Raw genomic sequence first — 21,957 nt, forward strand, 5'->3', positions numbered from 1 at the left:
AAGTGAACGACCATAAGGAACCTAACAGAAGCGCGGAGAAGGCTGTGCGGAGGGGATTTTCGGCATCAGTCTTGGCACAACTCTTAGATGTTGATGTGCTAATTAATTCCGATCTGTGCTCCCATAATCCATCATGTCTGACCAATAGGGCTGTGGCGACTCCCTGGAAGGCGTCTTGCCGCAGACTGACTGCTGCTCACACCATACTTCTTGTCAGTGGGCTTTAACTGTATTTAGGCCGTTTCACTGCCGCTCACACATACTCAGAAAGTACAGCGGGGAGTAAGCATGGAAGTACAGCATGTTAAACCAAGAAACAGCTTCCGATCCCTTCCCCACTATACACGCACACACACACACACACACACACACACATGTAGGGTAAACATATCCTTATGGGGACCGCTCATTCATTTCAGTGGGAAAAATGCTAACGCTAACTATGACAACCTTAACCCCCACCCTGCCCTAACCATAACCATAAGTAACCTAACAAAAGACAAGAGTTTTTGCATTTTGAGTTTTTTCATAGCAGTCACCGATTTTTATAAGAGTTTTCCCTTATGGGGACCAGGAAACCGGTCCCCATAAGGGAAAAAAAAACGGATATTTATCACGTTATGAGGACATTATGTCCCCATAAGGATAGGTAAACCCGCTCTCACACACACACACACACACACACACTCACGCACACGCACTCACACACACACACACACACACACACACACAGACACACACACACACTGGAGAATGTCTTCTAATTTCTAATAAGGACAAATTTCACTCAAGATATTTTTAAGATGATCAAATTATTTTGCCCGACTAAATCTGGTTTAGATGACTTGCTCACCCTGGCTATACAGGCGGCTGCCAGGTTAAGAATGTCTGTCTTATGTCTTATGACATATAGCCTATTATACAAAAATTTAGGTTAAATACACAAATATTAAATTGCTTGAAATAATGAAGGCACCCACTACTTTGTCATGCTCGTAAAAACATTGCGAATTGCGAGGCTTCAGCAGTTCGTCATTTCGAGGTATAGTACAGAGCCCTATGCAGTTACTTTTATTATTACCATATTATTACTATTAATTATTATTATTATTATTATTACATACTGTATTATTATTTTTCCATCTTACCCACAAATTTTACTTAAAGACAGTTAGGATCTAATTCATAACTTGGCGACTGCCTCTATATCAGAATTTGCCCCCACAGATGTTCTCTGAAGAAAGGGGCCGTCTGCCACTTTCCTCAGGATTCCTTGATAAAATAGCTTCAGTACCAAAGCGAGGTGGAGGCGTTCATGGCTCAAAGACCTCAGTTGTGCTGCCCACTCCTCCAGTCTGGAGAAGCCAAAGTTACTTTTGCTCCGCAACCCAAATAGCTGCAAGCACAAGCCCTACCCACCGAGCTCTGCGTGCCTCTGGAGGGCCTACCAATGTTTACCTGGTCCAGATGTGTGTAGATACCCTTCAGCTCCAACTGCTCCTTAAGATCTTCGATCACCTGGCTTCTTTCATTCTCATCACGCAACCTAGACGGTGGTTTGAATGGGGAGAGAGAGGTGTAAACACCAGGTATTATTTTCTAGAGAGGGAAAAATCATAATGCTATAAGTTTATCTGGCCTTCCCAGGCGCTCCATTCCATTATGCCAGTGTCTAATGAAAACCCTGAAACCTGCTCGTTATTAACACTGTTCCCATCGCCGAGAGTGAATTCTCTTAAGGACTGCTTACCCCACCAATCAGCTTTCGGCAAAGTTGTGCGTCAAGCCATCTAATTGAGTTAGCCGAATCAAATAAGCGTTCACATGTGCTGAAGGGTAAACACACATCTATTTCCAGAGCTATGTCATCTCTATCTTGTACATCCTGCAGCTGTATAATTTGTTCTCCATGTCTTGCAAATTTAAACAGTCATCACATCTATTTCATCCTTGGAAGACTCTCAGATGACCTTATGTCTGATTCTCCTACTGGAAGCCCATGTTTTTTATTTGGGAATGATGTACAGAATCTCCATACAAGCCTCTGTAACTCAGCTTCACCACATGTAACAGCGAGAAGCCTTGTTCTTCTCAGTCTCCACTGACTTACTGCCCGGCCTGTACCTCTGCCCCCCGACCCCTGCTGGTGCCACCAGGGCCTTTGTTGTTCTCCTGACTCTCTAATAGGCTCCAGCTGTTGGCTTTCTGCCTGGGTGGGAGCTGTGCCAAGCAGAGAGGCAGGGACAGAACAGGCTGAGGAGGAAGGTACAAACCTAATGGATGGTGACATTTCAGGTGGGATGGTGATAATTCAAGCAAACATGGGAGAGTGATGCCAAAGACCAAAGGGGGTAAGAACCAGCAGAGCATCCCAGCAGCTGTCTTTCCAAGATCCTTTGAACCCCATTCTCTGTAGTGCCACCTTCAGGCAGATTAGCACAGAAAGCTCACGGCAAACAAACACACCTCTCTGTGAGTGCTGTGGTGACCTGCTCGCACTTGCGCAGCGCCTCCTGGAGGCCCACGGAAATCCTGCAGTCTTCTTCTACGTGGAACATGCCGTTCTCTCCCGCCTTGTCCAGAATGTCATCAGACACTGGGTGGCCTGTCGCTAAGGCCTCCCATTCTGTCCTCTCCCTCTGCAACAGGAGGTCTGCCTCTTCAAGGCCCTGGAGGCAGAGGGTGACAGAAGGCAGGTCAGAGAAGATGCTGTCTCTCCGCCCAAGCACACTGTAGGGAGTCACTGGTCGTTTGCTCCACAAAATACAGTCTTTATTGATATTTGTAGCTGTACATTAATTATAAGCAAAGATTTGCTTTTTAGATATCTACATTTAAAGCATAACTGCACAGGTAAGCAGACTGAGCAAGGTATTGTGGTAGAAAAATCAATGATAATGCAAATACAATTATAATTTCAATCAGTAATTACCAAAGAAATTCATAATGACATTGTTGATTTAATTACAATGATTATAATGATTAATTTCTGCTTTGGAATAGTTATTATACTAAACATGTAATGCAATAATGCAAGCTTGCTGAAGTAATGGGTTTTTCACTTTTAAAATTAGAAGCATTTTATGAGGAACTAACATATCATAGCTTAATCTGCAAAAGGACCGGATAAAGGTGCAGACCTGATCCAAGAAGTTAGGACTGTTACAGATACCAATATTAGACATTTCTGTGCTGATGTCATATGTTAAGGATAACTAGAGAGGGGCATAAGGGAATATAGAGGAAGTAAGATGAAGAAAACAGCTTGTCGAGATGAGGTAGTGAATCCATGACAACAATCGGCTTCTACAAGTTGACCCTGCCTTGGACCTCTATAAGCAGAAGTAGCTGGTGTCTACAGATATCTGACCCCTTCCTGAACTGTCTGTAAACTGTCGCGTTTTTAGCTATAAAAGATGTATGCACTTGTTGTTCGGAGAGCAGATCACGAGACGCATGAAATACTGATGAGTGTCTGCTCCCCCAAAGCTTTGCGCTAATAAAGTTTTCTCAGACTCTTAAAGAAATCCACTTCTTCGAAATTTCTACCACAGTATTACCCACACAATGTCTTCAATTAAAACGCAGTTCATTCAGGAAAACACACGAACACAAACACACAAAGATACCCTACTCGTTTCCTTGGAGACAAGATAAAAATTTTATGACATAGCTCAGTTAAAGGAGAAGTTTCCCGCTAGTGTTTTATTAATTTAGACATTTACAATCTGAATATCTGGCTGAAACTAAATTCTGAACAGCAACAAATGTATCGTAAATAATAAAATATCAATTTACATGCTACATGCTCAGTGAAAATTACTTATGGGACTTGCTTGTGTGTAAAAACACACAAAACAATTAGGCATCTGTATTCAAAGGCCAGGCACGATCATTCTTTAGTGTATAATCCTTTCGTTCAGTCAATTTTCCAAAGATCTGCAAAATCACCGGTCAGCTTCTGCCCACCCATATCCACAAGTGTTGATCTATATCTGTTTATTGACATGCAAGTATAAACTCTTTGCATTTACAGTTTTACTGTTTTTGTGGCAACATAATTTAGCAAAGCTCTTGAAACATACTACATGGTCAAAAGTATTGCGGAAATTGGGTATGCATATCAAGATATTTTGGACAATTTTATGCTTCCAAATTTGTGGGAACAGTCTGGGGAAGGTCCTGTTCTGTTCCAGCATGACTGTGCCCCAGTGCACAAAGCAAGATCTATAAAGACATGGCTGGGTGAGTTTGGTGAGGAAGAACTCAACTGGCTCGCAAAGCCCTGACCTCAACCCCACTGAATACCTTTGGGATGAACTAGAATGAGATTGTGAGCCAGACCCTTCATTTGCAACATCAGTGCCTGACCTCACAAATGCTCTTCTGGAAGAATGGGCAAACATTCCCACAGACACACTTCTAAATTTTGTGGATGGCCTTCCTAGAAGTCCTGCAAAAGGGGGACCAACTCCATATTGATGTCTATAGATGTCATGAAAGTTCCTGTAGGTGTAATGGCCAGGTGTCCTAATACTATTGTCCATATAGAGTGTGTGCATGTGGGTTTGCATAGATCACATTTGGGGACCAAAATGTCCCCAAAGTGTGGTAAAAACCGAAATGTCTTTTATTGACACTTTTCAGGTCCCCATTTGGATAACCTCAATTTTATAAAAATTGGTGACTGTGATCAAAAAAGTAAAAATGCCAAAAGTCTTGTATTTTGTTTAGTTACTTATGGTTAAGGTTAGGGCTGGGTGGGGGTTAAGGGTGTCATGACTGGGAATAGGGTTTTTCCCATAGAAATGAATGGAAGGTAAGCCAATAGGTCAGCCAATGTGTGTGTGTGTATGTGTGTATGTACACACATACACACATTTTTAAAATCTGAAGTAAACACATGTGTAGTGATGTTGATGTGAACGTGTCTTTGCACGTACGTACAGGTGTGTGGCAGCTTCTCACCTGCCGGTGGCTGCGAATACTCTGGGCCACTTCGGGGGCCCCCAGGGCCCCAGTGGGACGCATCTCCTCCACCAGACAGCCCTGCAGCTTGAGTACGGCCCCATAAGTCTCCAAAGCCCTCGTCCTTTTCTCTGCCCGCTGGAAGTGGACGACAGCCGCCTGCACTGCCAGGTCCTCCTCCTGGACCTGCAACTCCTCCTCCCGCTCCAGACGCATCTCCTCCAGCACCTGGAGGTCGGAAAGAGGGGAAAAATAACTGCAGTCATATGGGGAGTTTGACTCATTTAGTGTGAACGCCTTTAATTTGGAAGTGTGACCCATAAGGCTTTGGGAGGCCCAGCACCCTGGAATCTACTTCAGTCCAACATAACCCTTTAATGTGACGTCACAGATCAGGAAAATGATCTGAAATCTCCAAAGCCAGCTTCAGCATGGCTGCAGATTTCCCTCGTGCTTGTGGTTGGAGGAGCATTAGGCTCTAACAAACATAATTAGCAGTCTGTTTATCGCTGTTTCCCACCCTCTTCCCATGCCTGCGCTGCGTGTGAAATAATCCCTGGCTGATCATTTTCTTCTTTTTTGCTTTGTTTTTCTTTTCGGGGAGGGAGGAACAGGCCTGAAGTCTCCGGAGCATGATCAAATGTCTCTGAGGCGTTCAAGGGCATCCTGCCCAGGAAAAAGGCCTGGCCAACAGGCAGTGGATAAGGGGTGCCCTGGGGATGTGCAGCAGAGAGCAGGGCAGCCCCTTATTTGCGGCCCACGCCGATCCAGGGCGGCACACAGCTGCCAGCTTGCTGGCACGGCTCAGAGAGACGACCGGCAGATCGATCCCAGCTAGATTCCCCAACCGATTCACCAGCCAGGCAGCTGAACACAGAAAAGGAGCTTTTCGGTCTCACTGGCCCTTCTGCTGTCTTACTTTACAAAGTCTGCTATTTACAAGCACTTATTTCACAAGGGATTGTTTTAACAAGCAGATTTTACCTGCCATGTAAGTTCTACATTGAATCTCCACAGTCTACGTTTGACCTGACGAAATCTCGATTCTTGGGACATGGGACAAAAACAGGGGTGCTTCCAGTCTGCATATACTTTTTCACCCCACATGCCAGAAACCTCTTACTCGGCAAGACCAATCAGGAGACTGGACACCCAGTGCACTTAATCTCTTAATGGAAAGTACTGTGCCATAGATGATCTGCTGATTCATCAGTGTGTCAACATGAAAACTTTATTTGATGGATAAAACAGCCCTTTATTAGATCCACCATTAAACTGTAGCCACATAAGCCTCTCAGAGCTGTGCAGTTTCCAGCAAAGTTCAAAGTGTTACACCATGGTAAAGAGCAAGGAAACCTTACTGAGCAGTCAGCAGGAGAATAAGGCTGCAGTTTCAGATTTTAATCTGCTATCTTAACCCCTTTCAGTGTTCTTGCACCCACTTGTGATATCGGAAATGACATTATAACTTTTGCCGGGCCTTTGACATGGCATAAGAAAATCTCTGGGCATAATGAAGCAATCTGATTCTGAGAGATGCCGTTGAGCAGGAGGGCATCAATAACTGCAGGGGCGCAATGACCTCGGACATAAGCCGTGCAAATTCAAAGCGAGCTGGCCGCATTTGTGCAGGATTGATTGATGGTCCAGCCGAACAGGAAGCCATTACCATTAAAAGACATGACCTTGATGCATCAACTCCCAGACCGCAGACACAAGGTACGAGGATCATACTGGAGCAGCGAGTGACTCAGACAAAGTACGACTCCACCAGCCAAGGCCCATGTGAGGCCGTCACCGGTACATAACACAGGTCAGTGGTTCACGAGCACGTCATTATTGCCTAGCAAACTGGGCCTACTTCATGCATCAGTATATCGCGAATTAGCTCTATTTTTTAATGACTAGCAGCTAATGGTTTTTCTCCCTGGCAGGCGAACTGTGTTACATGTGAATCATGTGAGATCTGACCTCTGAATGCGCACAGGGAGCTGATCCTAGATACTGAGAAGCTTCTGGGCATCAGCAAAAATCAGACCTGCTGTTCTTTTGCTGGCCACTTACTTAGTAATGTTGCTTACAAAAGACTCACGGTCCCACTGCAAGAAGTCTAATGGTGGAAGCTTTGCTTTTCATCTACACCCACTAGATTGAGCAGGATTAGTTAAAGAACCACAGAGCTCAGTAGATGAACAAGACACAGTTTCTTCCCATGGAAATAAAGATGTTTTAATCACAATAATTCAGATTGAGGCATAGATGTAATAATTTTCCATCAAAGTCATGAACCTGGAGCGTAATGCCAGCAGCCTTGGACTCTGCACTATTAGTGTATTGCTAATCATTCAGAAACCTTATTCCTCCATGTCCTTGTCTTTTCCCATCATGTTCCTCTATCACTCAACCTGCCCGACCTTCATCTGTTGTCTCTTTGTCACTCTCTCCTTTCCAGCATGGTTCCTCCTCACCTTCTTCATGGCCGTGCTTTCCTCCTCCTCCTCCTGCTCATAGATCTGAAGTTGTGTCTCGGTCTGCTTCCTGAGTGCCAGGAGCTCTGATGGACACGTTTCCCATCTCTCCTCCACCGGCACACCAACAGGCTGAGTCCTTTTCTAATGGTGGAACAACATGGACAGCTGGGTTAGGCGTTTCATGGTAAACCCCAGGATGAAAATTGATGGTTCATACCATGTTCATCGGCTTATTACTGGTATACGCCGTTGCAACCAAACGGTGAATTTCACCTGCACGCGAGCAGCCGTCTGATAGTGACTTGGCAACTGGCACTGCCATGCGAAATCTCTTTCACTGTGTCACTGCCCAATCCGTACCCCCTGCCTGATTTGTACCCTGCATTTTCAAGCATGTGTACACCGCATTACATTTTGTGGCACTGCCCCCCCCCCAGGGAATTCATACTTCCATTTTACGGTAAAACATTTTGTTTTACTGTAACAGTAAACTAGAGTAACTAGTGTTAATGACTCTGCTGAATAAAAAAAAATCTGTTTTCTTTGCTTGTCATTTTAAGCATTCACTCTATTTTCAGTTTTTCAGTTGAAATTATTGCAATCCAGTGACACAGTATTTTGGTATTATGGTATTAATGTATATTTAGCTCGATAGCATTATGTTTTATTGATATTTATCTGAAGATCCTGTTCCTTTTCCCTCCTAATTTCTTTTGTTCAAACAGGAGATTTTAAAATGTATTTAATTTTAAAAAAGGGACATTTTTTTTAAAGAGAGAAAAAAAACGGTTTCAAGTATGAAAAAGCATTTTTTAACCAAAATGACCCTTGTTTTCATTCATTTAAGGGTCATTGTAATGGACAATAATAACAATAACTGTGGAATACTACATACCATGATACTGTGAAAACGTGATATTCCCCGAGATGGTTATACCGTGAAAATATCATACCATTGAAAGCCTAACAGTGTGGGTGACCTGGTCGCACATCGTATGGCAAACAAATACTAAATGTCAGACAAATTATGTTTCAACACACAAAGCAATGAACAAAGGTTGGTTGACAAAACAACCTCCATTACCGGGTGTTGCATCTACTGTATACTTCACTGATGTAATAACAGATTCAGACAATGATCAGCCTTCCTACAAAAGCCAATAAACAAATCATTCGAAACAACCATGCATTTCACAGTGAGCTCAAGGACAAGAGACAGTCACAGAACTGCCTAAAGTGCTTTGGACTGCTGCAAAAATCCTTTCTGAACATGGGGAGTACATGGCAAGCCCATGTAACAGATCTAAAAAATAATATATTAACAAGTATATAAACAAGTATAAAAGATTAAAGTAAAGCTCTAAGCAATAACTGAAATTAATTAAACATGATCATAAAATTAACACAAGAATGTGATTCTTGTTAAAATTTCTTGCCTGCAGAAGGACGACTGCGGCTTCCGTCTGTGTGGCTTAGCAGGCCTGCCAGCGGAACAGGTGCTACCACGCGTGAGTATCAAGCTTTACGGGAGTTGGGGATTATGGAAATAAAAGACCACAGTTCTCTCCTGAGCTATAATACTGCGGATTACAGATTACGCTATCATTCATAACATAGTATGGCAATAATTGTGGGGTGTATGTTAAACTATATCTTGACGTTTGCCTGTCTGGAAAAAAGATTGTTGAGGGGTGGTTCAGCATGTCTGAAACGAGCACCAACCTCCAGGAGCTTCTCTCGCCTCCACTGGGAAAGCAAGGCCTGCAGCCGGCAGCGGGAATGGGCTCGAGGCAGCACCAGGCAGTGGTCCATCTGGGACAGGCAATTCTGGAATGCCAGCTTTAATCGGAGCGACTCCTCCTCGGACAGAGTGAGCTGGGAGGCACAGAGGGTCCTGGGAAGAAACGCATCACACGCTGGGAATGTGTGAAAGCGCGGCTGCCTTTTTTTGGGAAGCTAATCAGGCCGGCAGCGGCTGCACTCACTGGAAGTATCTCCTGGCATGCAGCCGGAGCTCCCGCTGCTCATGCAGCTCCTGCTCCAGTCCATGCTGCAGGTCATCACGGGTAGCCTGTAGGAGGCGCTGTGCTGCCTTGCCCTCACCATGCAGCCGCTCCTGGGCCTCAGCCAGGGCAGCGCCCACCGGTTCCCGCTGCGGCAGGAAGCGTGTCGACCCCGGGCCTAGCAACGCGCCGGCTGCCGCTGGCAGGATGGCCTTCACCTCCACCATGGAGCTGTGGATCGCCCGCATCGTCACCTGGGTCCGACATGGGACATATCCATTGTTTCTCCTCACTTCATCGTACCCCTCTTGAATGACAGCACATGCTCTGTTTCCGAGCCTCAGAGTCAGTACGACCTCCATATCTAAAGGTTCAGAGGTAAATGTTGAGCAGATGTGCCCACTGACTCCTCCACGACTTTCTTCACCACCCCCATGTGACCCCCATGTGACCCCCATGTGACCCCCATGTAACACCTTGCGGATGTCAGCGGCCGCCTCCTCGTCCAGGTTGTTGATGAGCTCGCCCAGTTCCAGGCACTGCGAGGTGAGCAGGCTGTGCCAGCGAAGAAGGTAGGGGGCCAGGTCAGCACCCTCCGCCCAGACCCGTCCCAGAGCTGACAGCTCCTTTTGCTTGCGCTTGTGCTCTTGCAGCTGGGGGGGGGGGGGGGGGGGGGAGGGGTTATAGAGCAGGACAGACATGGTACACTGATGACCAATCCAACCATTCCCCTCATATAAAAGCTCCAGGTATAAATACGGACATAAATTACTAATCCAAATATTAAAAACTGAATACAGTATTTGTATAAGAAAATTAAGCTGTTTACTAGCAGTTGATACAAAATAATAAATTATATCTATTTCAGTTATGTGCATAAGAGAAGCTTCCTGCAGGAAGTCCATCATGATAATTTCTTTCAGATAAGTGAGAAATTGTCTAGTTACCAACAGCTTCGTCATTGAAAACACCGGATGTCATTTCTCTTTAAAGACAGCGCAAAACAGACGAGTTCGCAAATATATACTGTAAAAAAAATTAAATAATCAAATACAAAAATTCTGCAGCTGACTTTCTAACTGAGAGCAGAGGCTGGAACTAAATTTCCCATCCAAGTATGTAGGATGGATGTACAGAGGCTGGGGGGGCAGTTTCCCTTATGGAGAGGGACGTGGTTAGCATCCACATTGAGAGGGAGAGTCAGATTACTGGAGTTTGTCAAACTGATTAGTTTTGCTGGGCCATAATTTCCTGCATTATGTATAATTTGTCGAGTTCTGCTTTTTTTCACCCTCAGTAAACTGGACCCTGAACCATGTCTGGACTGAGAGCTGTGTAATTCAATCATTTATCCACAACAGCCCCTCCCAGGTTCGTCCTGCGTGTGTTGTGTTTATCTCATCCCTACCCTCCGTGCCATAATCTTGTCTTTCCCTGCTCAGTCCTTATTTCACACAGTTGTTTCTCATTCAGATCCGAGTGCTTCTCACAGATCATGTTTCATTTTAATAGCTACATGCAGCTGAACTGATCAGTGATCAGCAAACTTTAAACAGGCCGAAGATCTGTGTGGTTGGATCAAAGGACCATCCAGCATATTACTCATTAGATATTACGTTTGACAATCAGGGTCTCATCCCAGTCAGAGGATCCCTAGAATACCTGGTGCATTTGACGCCTGACAAATGAATTTGGCCTAATGAGCGCAAAGAAACCTGAGCCCTTAGCTCCTTGTCAGTCGTCTGATAGTGACTTGGCAACTGGCACTGCCATGCGAAATCTCTTTCACTGTGTCACTGCCCAATCCGTACCCCCTGCCTGATTTGTACCGCTGATGGAGCCACATTTTAGGCTGGAGCAAAGATACTGAAGTTTTGCTGGGGTAACAATTAAAGGTCTACTGCCTTGTCAGAGGGTGAAGTGAAAGTGGAAACAAGGTGTTTCTTTTTTTCTAAAACATGATGGGGGACATGTTCTTTCTGGGCACTGAAAGCAACAATCAGTGTTCAATGCCGAGCTTTCACTGGGTTCATCTGGGTTCATTTTGCAATCACAATAGCATTTGGGACAGGAGCAGTTATACTGACGAATACCAAAGGCTTTAAAAGAACACCTAAATGTGAAATGGGCAGCACATTTCATTATTCATTCAACCAAAAAATGGAAGTATGAGCAATTAGGGTTGGGAGGGGGTAAGACTCCACTGACATCTTCACAGCTTCGTTGTCTCTCTGGATTTGGCCATGAAGACCCACGGCTCTTTCTCAGAACCCCCCCCCCCCTTTTGTTAATTACCCCCATCATTTAAATGCCTTACAGGACAAAGTACATTTTAAGATTGAGGCTGTTTGAGCAAAGATCTCATGGAAATGCTGCATTTTCTAAGGAATCCAGCAGCATCCATTGTAAATATTATCAAGCTGAGAATGAATGTGACACCCCTCCCCCATATTAAAAGGAAGTTAGGAAATGGACTTACATGCAGATTAAGATCCAAATGTTTTTATTGTTTCACAAACAAAGTAGACTTGTTCAGAACAAGATCCTACCGTAATTTATTTTTGATGCATTAGTGCAGAAACCAAAACTCTGGTATTATAAACGTACGCATCTAACATCTAAACAGTGCACATTTATTCTGCTCATAATTCATTCAGCTCGTGGGGGAGACATAAATCAGAATCAATTGCATCAGGTCATGACCGTAGACAAAACAACTGTCAGGGTGGTGGTGGTGCAGTGTAACCTCTGTAGCCACATTTAGCTACAGGTGACTGGGCTGCCAGATGATGCAATAAATTTTATTTCATGTATTCCTTACGGTGGCTCCATGGTCAGGGGCTACAGTCCCAGCCCTGCTCTGTGTGTGTGCAGTTTGCAGGTTCCGCCTGTGTAGGTGTCCTGTAGTCCAAAGAGATGCAGTTAGGCTGTGATGTATCTACATTGCCTTTAGTGTGTGATTGTGTGTGACTATATGCCTTGTGATGGATGCAGGCTGGACACCAGCCCATAGCCCCCCCAGATGACCCTGACCCAACCTTTTTAAACTCAAGATCTACTTTTCAAGTGGTCAGTGTGCCGAGATCTACCAGTTCAAATAGGGAGCCATAGTTATTTCTCTTTTACTCTCCAGCTATTGCCTTTATACATAGTTAACATGGACACAGGAAATCCAGACAAATCCAGGTAATTCTACAAATTTAAAAAGTGTAAATATATTTCTCTACCTTAGTGGCGCTGGCAAGATGCAGCAGGTAAAAACTGCTGAGCTGCTAACTGACTTTTCAGTTTTCGCAGTTTTCGGCTGCGTATGGCTGTTTTAGCAGGGAACTCGCTCTCGTAGCTTTTGTGCATCGTTTTGAAATGCCGCTCTCGCATTGCATATAAGACATATGGACTTTGAGTAAGCAAAAAACTAATCCTCTTCCCACTCTGAATAAAAATGATATGTTTTTGATCTTTTGGCATCTGACATGTTTGCGTGCTACATGTTTACAGTATACGATTAGTGTACTGTAATGCAAGTGCATGGACGCCTGCAACGCACTTTGCGATCGATTTAGAATCACTCTGCGATCTATGGGTCAATCTCGATCAACTGTTTGGGCACCCCTGTGATAGAGGCTGGAGACATGGGTGGACAGAGACCATAACAAAGGCTATATAAGGGGCGATTTAAGCATTCTGTGTTCATTTGTATGGAGGTTATAGAGGTGTGGGGTCTTGCTAACCACCTTGCCCACCCTGCTTCATCCACCCATCAGACCCTCTACCTTACTGTATTCAGTTTCCATTGGAAACACAGAACCGAAGGTGACGGCCACCCCCCACACACTACAAACATTACAGTGCCCTCCACTTTGACAAACAGTCCCCCCCATTCACCTTGATTAAATTACCAGCCATTTGCTGTAAAAGATGATAGGACATAGAAATTAATATTGAAGTTACCCTTCCTTATTTATCAACCTCTGCTTTCCATGGCAATGGGTGTCATCAGGACACAATTTGAAATGTCCAGGTTCTGGAATCAGTTCATGATGGTTTATTCTACTCCTCCCATACTTGACCCCCTGGTTCCGTAATACTTGCATTCAACATTCAACAGGAGCCCTGACCCTGCAAAAAAGTATTAAAGCTCCCCCCACTATCCATCGTGATTTATGTGATCACACAATTGTGGTAGGGGGTAGCTAGCTTTGCTCTGTTTTCATTTGGAGGTCCCTGGTTCAAAAAAAAGTTGAAAACCCCTAATCTAATCCAATGCTGAGGTCATCTGCTGCCCCCTGCTGGTGCCCCACATTCACAATGCTTAGCTTGTATGATCTATGACTCCTCTTGGTTTGTCCAATTCTTGATTTTTGGTGCTTTTATTAACTAAATGACACACATAAATAATGAAGATGTAATTAAACATTTATAACCTTCCACTGCCATATTGGAGTTAAAAATTGCACATACATTTTAGAGTATCTCTATCCCATTAGTTTAGAAAACTACCATTGAAGATGAACGCTGTCAGTTAGGCAGACATAAGAATACACCAAGCAAGCAAAAATGTCAATTTGTGATTCAATCAAACCAAGCAGAACCTACTTTGCAAGCTAAATCATCATCAACAATAAAATGATTACTGACCACTGCTGTGAATAAGGTTAACTGACAAACAGCTTTCTGCAACACCATTTTCAATTTGCTCGGACAGCATCCCTTCCTCCCTGCATTCATCACCACAGAACTTGCAGCAAATGGAAGCTTCCTTTTGTTGCCGGGGGAACAAGTACAGAACAAACCAGACAGACAGACAGGCAAAAAGTATTCTCGTTCAAGCAATGACAGAAAATAGGAATATATGGAGAGGTGTGTGTGTGTGTGTGAATATGGTTTTATGCTGATTAAGAAGCCTGAACATTTTGCTTCGGTGACAGCTAAATAAAATTACATGAGGGAAATCACAGAGAATGAGTACATAGACTTTCATAAACACATTGAATGCAATAGGAAAGAATCCATAAAAAAAAAAAAAATCAGTAGTTCTTTCAGACTTAACTCACCATGGCAAAAATGTCATTTTCATACTCAATCTCATCATCATGAACGTTAACAGGAATAACAACGTAAATATTGTAATAAAATACTATAATAAAACAAGATGAACAGCCTAAATAATTCTCAAGACATCAAAACAGTATGAGGGATAGAACAGAAAGAAAAGAAGGACAAGACGAGGACTGAGTGGAGATGGCTAATTGGTGACTTGCAGGGGTCATTGTAAACTTCCAGTGGTACCTATAGGACTGCTGTGTATGTTAGCAGATCTTTCCAACAAACATCTATGATTGCTTTTTGCGTAGTGGGACCAGGAAACCGGTCCCCATAAGGGAAAAAAAACGGATATTTATCACGTTATGGGGACATTGTGTCCCCATAAGGATAGGTAAACCCGCTCACACGCGCACACACACACACACACACACACACACACACACACACACACACACACACAGCCCCTCCCCTCCTCCCAATAGCCGCTGAATGCATTCACGCTGGTTAACGCTCACATACCGAGAGTTGGCCGAATATGGCATATGCTGCAGTTGAAGGCACTTGGCAAGCTGCTTTAGTCCAAAAAAAAAAAAAAAACGCAAAAGTGCCATTTGGATGCCGATAAGCCTCTATGCAAACAGCGCTACAAAGTTATAGCGATGAAGTCAAGTAGCACGTCAAAGTTGATGAAGCATCTTAGAGACCGACATCCCGGTCTTTATGAGAAATTTCGCGAGGTCAGTAAAGCAACACTCAGCTATTAAACACTTATCAAAAATGTTAACTTGGCCGCCACACACCTTAACATTAGTTGTTCATCTATAAGCAGTTAGCCAACAAACATGTTAGCCGTATGTCATCATTAAGGTAGCTGATAGGCGCAATGGCTAATAATAAAATAATATAGTTAATGTGGGAAAAATGCAAAAACGTAAACAAAAATGTGTCCTGTAAAATCCTGTAAAATGTGGTAAACGCCCAGTCATACCATCGTTTACTGTGAAACCGATATAACTGAAAAATACCATGATATAAATTTTTGGTCATACCGCCCAGCTCTAATTGGAACATGGAAGGGTGAGTCATGCTTTAACTGTGCGTGAGTGTGTGTGTGTGTGTGTGTATACATATTGAACATTATGACCATATTCAGCTATATTCAGTACATTAGCATTTATTTCCATGACTTTGTAATGGATGTGTGCTGATGTGTACAGATTGACATACAAGTAAAATATAAACACACACACACACACACACACACACACATACATATCTGTATATGGGTGTCTGTGTGTGTGTGGTGATGTATATAGTACATCATAGGGACCAAATGACCCCACAATGTGATTAAAGCTGTCATTCTTACGTTGTGGGAACTCAATTTAATTAAAATCAGTATCAGCAATCAAAAAAATAAAAATACCAAAAGTCTTATACAGTGGTACCTCAGTTCTTGAACTCAATTGAACTCGAATTTCTTAAAAGTCAAACCAAGCAGTTCCAAAAAAATTTACCTAGAACTCGATCTGAATCTCAGAAGTGAAACCGTGAACGCCGACCTAAGATAACTTGTACGCGCGGGGAAATGAGTCACGTCTCTCAGCGGAAACAAAGGGTAATGCTTCATTCTCAGCCTCGCATTCGCTGTGATAGCATCGTGCATGTTTACACTAGCTGAATACATATATTTTGACAGTAAAAATACATTTAGACAAAGACAGTAACAGTAATTATTATATAATAAAATACATTTAAAATAAAGATTTCTTATTCATTATTTTAATATTAATAATAAACCATTAATACGTTTAATTATAATAATATTGTCGTGCAGAGCGGGGACGGAACGGAGACAAAGGCGCAGACGTCAGGGTATTGGGGAATACGGGGTTTAATTACAGGTAAGGCAGGCAAAACGCAGACGGACAATACAATGACCGGACTGGGGAAAGAAACTGAAAAGCGGACTAAATACAGAGGACCGATGACAACAACCAGAAACAGCTGATCACATGGGGATTCCACACGGGGTTAATGAGGGGGTGTGGCACACGGAAGGAGCAGACGATCGGGGCAGGACACATTGTTTGGATACATTTATTTTCTTACTTTACAAATTACTGTTTTGATAAATGTGCTTAGATGTGTTTAGTACAGTATGTGCTCTTCTTGTTTTATCCGGTTCATTTTGTGTTTAAATGCTAAAAAAAAAAACATATTTAGGTGTCATTTTTTGGGGCCGGGAACCAATTAATTGGTTTTCCATTATTTCTTATGGGGAAAATTTGATCACAACTCGAACTTTTTAGGATTTGATCCGGAGTTCTGAACGGATTAAATTTGAGTTCTGAGGTACCACTGTATTTTATTTGTTTACTTATGGTTAAGGTTGTTATTGTTGGGATTAGATTTTTCCCCATAGAAACTAATGGACGGTCCCCACAAAAATATGAGTACAGGTCTCTGTGTGTGTATATGTGCATTTGTGTGCGTGTGTGTGGGAGAGAGAGTGTGTGTGTGTGTGTTTGTGTGTATATGTGCGTGTATGTGTGTAGCGTGGAAATAAATGGGAATGTACAGAATATATCATGGCCATAATTTTCAAGTAGTATTTAAGGTTTACTGAAATTCAAAAAATAAATACTACGTTCTGAAAGGAAAAAAAAAAAAACACCCTCAGAACTAATTTCAATTAAATGTATTCAGTGAAATCATCTATCCTGAAACACAATGGTTTGTATTCAAGGAAGAAAACCATTTGGAAAACAAACACTCTTGTGATGGCTTGCTTTGAGCTGAATGTTAAAATGCTTTGTTGGAGCAGGCAGAGTGAAAACCGGATACTTTGAGATAATTAAACATACATTAGAGAAAAGTCATTTACTGCGCTGAACTGCACTGAAGTGAATACTGATGTAAAGTACACTGAAATTCATTCTGCATGATCAAATACAGGGGTGCCACAGCATTAGCATTCAGAGCTCAGATCTCTGAAGAGTCTCTGGCTCTTTGCACGCGCAGTTCATATGGTCTCCTTGTGCTGTGTACATTTCCTCCCACTGTCCAAACACACATGGTTAGGTTAACTGGCACCTCTAATTTTGTGTATGTGCCCTGTGCTTGACTGACATCCCTTGCAGAGAATCCCCCCACCTAGTACCCTGTGCTACATGGTACAGGCCCCCAGACACCCTAAGTGTTGCTATACAGATGGATGCAAAATCACATACAGTGGTGCATCAGAACTCGGGTTTGAATCCTAAAAAGTTTGAGTTCTGATCGAATTTTTTTTTTTTTTTTTAGCATTTAAACACAAAATGAACAGGATAAAACATGAAGAGCATGTTTTTCTTAATGGCTTCCAAAACGATAAAGAATGTACCCCAACACTACCCCTGTCCTGCCCTGATCGTCTGCTCCTTCCGTGTGCCACGCCCCCTCGTTAACCTCGTGTGATCAGCTGTTTCTGGTTGTTGTCATTAGTCCTCTGTATTTAGTCCACGTTTCAGTTTGTTTCCCCAGTTCAGTCATTGCTGCGTCATTGTGTTGTTCTGCCTGTTCTCAATTAAACCCCCGTGTTTCCCGAGTCCTGTCCCTGCTTCCCCGGTTCTGGCTCGGCAGATCGTGGCAACCCCAAGCCATGCCCCAACACTGTGCCAACACTAGACTATACCATGCGGTCCATTGTTTCTTTTTATTATTATAACATGGAGCTCAATGTGTACAGGGATGACGTGGAGGTGGATTACTGTGGGTACGAGGTGAGATGGGCTGTGGGGGTCACGTCAATGCTCAATTTTTTTTCGTACTGGTTGGTTCGACTTGAAATTCAAGTTCTAATGAGTTCGAGAACTGAGGTACCACTGTATACGGATTTTTTATGAATCTGCTTAACGATGTGATTAAACGGATCTCTAAAGTCATGCCACTGAGTAGCAGGTGGAGGACCAATGTGGGTGCAGAGGGCTGTTGGGATCCCTCCCCGTGTTTCTGCTGACCAAGGACCCACCTTGTCAGAGATGAGGCCCCTCCTCTTCTTAACTAGCTCACAGTGCATAGAGCTGCGCTCTTGCGTCAGAACCTCATCCAGGCCCTGCTTCACCAGCAGAAGCTCCTTCTTGGCCTTTTCAAGTAGCTGCTCCAACTGCTCCTCAGCCGCACAGGCCTCTCTGGGGGGGCAGAAGGGTGGAGATAGGGTCAGCCATGATTATTCAGAGCTGGGAGGGGTTCAGCTCCAAGCCCACACAGGGTTATCGATCTTAGTGATGTACCACACTGAGGCTGCTTCTGATTACAGTCCCCCTGCAGAACTGAACGATAGTGTTTGTAGGTAGAAGAAAAGATTCTTTCATTTGCATTTTGTACAAATACAGGTACATAGAAATTCCTTGATTTTTATCTGGATATCCTGATTTTCTGGGGTTCGTTGTGTTCCTGGGTTAACGGGGGGTGGGTCATTTCATTAACCAATCACATTCATCATTGTATGACATCACCACATTAGTCCGTTTTGTCTCATTTTCAAACTCAAGGCCTCCAGCCAACGAGCTGGGTGCGATTTTTGGCTCAGCAAGCTAAGTCTCTGTGCCTGTGATCGGAAAGCCGCCATTTCAAACTTGGCCTCAAGCAGAATAACCACATGGCTGTGGGCCCTTGAGCTAGGCCCCTTAATCATGGTTTATTGTTGTTTTCATTACAATCCATCATCATGAAATAAAGATACGCCCCTACGTTGCTCTGTATAGCCTTTGCAGGGAAGCGTGTTCCTATGTTTTGCATCTATGAGATGTCACTTAACAAAAGGCATACACAATAAAAAGGGCACTTTACAAATCTGTGCACCTTGTCGCTTAACAGAAAGCACTGGCTTTAATTAATGCGGAAATGTCATAAAACAAAGACTGATTTTTCACACAGCCCTTCCTGCCCTCCATGAGACACACATATGCAGGTGGTAGTAAAGTTTGGGGTCAGACAGCAAGGCCAGCCATTTATCTGGCACCCCGGGGCAGATTGTGGGATTAAGGGCCTTGTTCAAGGACCCTACAGTAATACGACTTCTCTGCCAGCCACAGAATTCATACTGGAATCATGGGTCAGCAACAGCAGTGTCCACTTGAGATAATGAGACGGTGAACAGAGACGGTGGTCAAGCTGTTACCCAGAAAAGGTTGTTTCTAGACAGGTAAGCTGTAGCAGCAGGAGGATTTCTGAGGGAATTTTTATTTTTCATCTGTATTGCACTGTCCTGCAAAGCATGGGAGTTTTGCTACTCGGCAGGGACTGGGCCGAGTGGGCCACCAAACTGCTTGACCCGAATACAGAAACCATCCATCCATCCATTATCTGTAACTGCTTATCTTATTCAGGGTTGCGGGGGGCCCAGAGCCTATCTTGGAGGATGTAGGGACAAGGCTGGGATGGGGCAAAAAACCAATGAACCAATAAAGTGAAATAAACAGATAAATGGATAAAGTGAAACAGACTAGACTGGGTGGACAAACAGTTTTTTTTTACTATGGATGACAGCATGATCTGAAGTTGTAGAAGTTGCGATATGGCTTGTTTATAAACATTCCATGCTTCCCTTGCAGAATGATTTTCTAAGGTTGATGGAGTACATCTGCTATTGCAATTGAACTACTCCAAACATGTTTGTCTTAATAGAATGCTTGTATTCATATGAAAAGAACAGAAAACCACTGAGTGGAGACCAATGATCTATAGCAATCATTGAACTTTAAAAGTGTGTGAATATTTAATCCCCAGACAGCAGGAGGATGCCCCACCAAAGCCTTCAGTTGTCCACCATCTTCAACACATTCAAGTCATCATGGTGTCACCTTTCATCAGGTAATCTGGCGAGGGCAACCAGCACAGGATACTTGCTTTCTGAGCCACATGGATAATTCCTTAAGGATCCTGCACGATGCACCGGTCACAAATCAGCAGCTCAGAGTAATGCTGTGAGATCTCGCGAGAGCTGTGCGTAATCCAACATGGCAGCGTCCTACTAAAAAAAAAAAAACAAAACAAAACTTACTTCGATAGCCAACTTAACCAAGCCAAAATATTAATAATAGTATTTATAGTACTTTATCGGATAAATAAGTTCAGTCATTTACATCCTGGACGAAGAAAGCTTGGAAGATTTACAGGATTACGTGGACGAGTGTTACGAACGACTCATCATGAAGAAGAACCAAGCGACTCCGTCCACGAAGAGAACACGCTCGGACTGTACCTCAAACAGCCCCTCAAGTAGCCCTTCATCGCCTGATAAGGAATACGGAGATATCCTAGAGTCCATTAACAACAAACTTTCCAGTTTTGACGCCCGACTGGCACTTGTAGAAATCCTACACAAGGAATTTCAAGCATTACGGGAATCTCTGGAGTACAGTCAACAACAGGTGGAATCGCTAGCATCTGAAAACAAGATTCTCAGAGACTCCGTAACATCCCTCACGGAAGGTATGGCGAAACTCTCCACAGAACATAAGCGCATGAAAGAGTCCCTGCTTGATATTCAAGCAAGAAGTATGCGGGACAATTTAGTGTTCGCCGGAATTCCGGAGCGCGCAGAGGAAGACGCAGAAGCTACCATCAGAAACTTCATGCAACAAGAACTTAAACTTCCTCGGGACACCGTCAACAACATCACGTTTCATCGGGTCCACCGCATAGGAGGGGTGAGGAAAGAAGCTCAGCGTCCAAGACCTATCGTGGCCAAGTTTGAACATTTCAAGCAAAAGGAACTGGTGAAAAGCCGAGGCAGGGAGCTCAGAGGAACGGACTTCAGCGTCAACGACCAATTTCCCAAAGAAATCCTGGATCGTCGCAGAATCCTGTTCCAGCTCAGGAAAAAATTCATTGCGGAGGGAGCCCGAGCTGTCATCGCGGTAGACAGACTGTATGTTAATGGACAACTATTTCGCGACCAGAACACCACTGCTTGGCTCTACTGAAACCACTTCCGACTAAGGTAACACGCATTTAACAAACTGACTTTAAAGTTTGGCAGTTAATACAGGTTTTTAGCGCACGCCGCACACTAGACGGCTTTGTCTAAAGACTATTAAGGCTGGTTCACTTTATATCCCTTACTGTTCCTCAACCCCCTTGTTTAATGTCTCACTACAGTCGCAGTTGTTGTTGTTGTTGTTATTGTTATGGCCATCATTGTCAATTTGGTTGTTATGTTAATTGTTGCATATCGATATTGACGCTCAAAAATGTTTTATCTGGAAGCAGTCTACCAGATACTATACACCCACACCGACACGTAGGTAGTCACACACTAGCATGCATAGATGCCCACTCAAACATACACGCACCCCCTCATCTTAACATCACACATGTATGCATTCATACACTCACATATACACATGCCCACTCAAGCTCAGACAGATCTCCTCACCTTAATAACACACATGTAGGCATTCACACATTGATATTTGCACACA

General features: G+C 43.5%; 1 protein-coding gene across 5 annotated transcripts in view; it reads right to left on the reverse strand.

Annotated features, from left to right (window-relative positions):
* The window catches only part of LOC111837697 (limbin), a 72,653-nt gene that overhangs the window by 18,356 nt on the left and 32,340 nt on the right, over positions 1-21,957 (reverse strand). For all 5 annotated transcript variants that reach the window (XM_023799975.2, XM_023799974.2, XM_023799973.2 and 2 more), the window contains 8 exons: positions 18,501-18,660; positions 9,919-10,095; positions 9,425-9,696; positions 9,162-9,333; positions 7,437-7,580; positions 4,969-5,196; positions 2,467-2,669; positions 1,459-1,546 (listed from right to left, as the gene is read on the reverse strand). In XM_023799975.2, coding sequence (XP_023655743.2) covers positions 1,459-1,546; positions 2,467-2,669; positions 4,969-5,196; positions 7,437-7,580; positions 9,162-9,333; positions 9,425-9,696; positions 9,919-10,095; positions 18,501-18,660 — 1,444 coding nt within the window. The remainder of the gene's footprint in view (positions 1-1,458; positions 1,547-2,466; positions 2,670-4,968; positions 5,197-7,436; positions 7,581-9,161; positions 9,334-9,424; positions 9,697-9,918; positions 10,096-18,500; positions 18,661-21,957) is intronic.

This window comes from Paramormyrops kingsleyae, chromosome 12, assembly GCF_048594095.1.
Source record: "Paramormyrops kingsleyae isolate MSU_618 chromosome 12, PKINGS_0.4, whole genome shotgun sequence".
NCBI classification, from domain to species: Eukaryota; Metazoa; Chordata; class Actinopteri; order Osteoglossiformes; family Mormyridae; genus Paramormyrops; species Paramormyrops kingsleyae.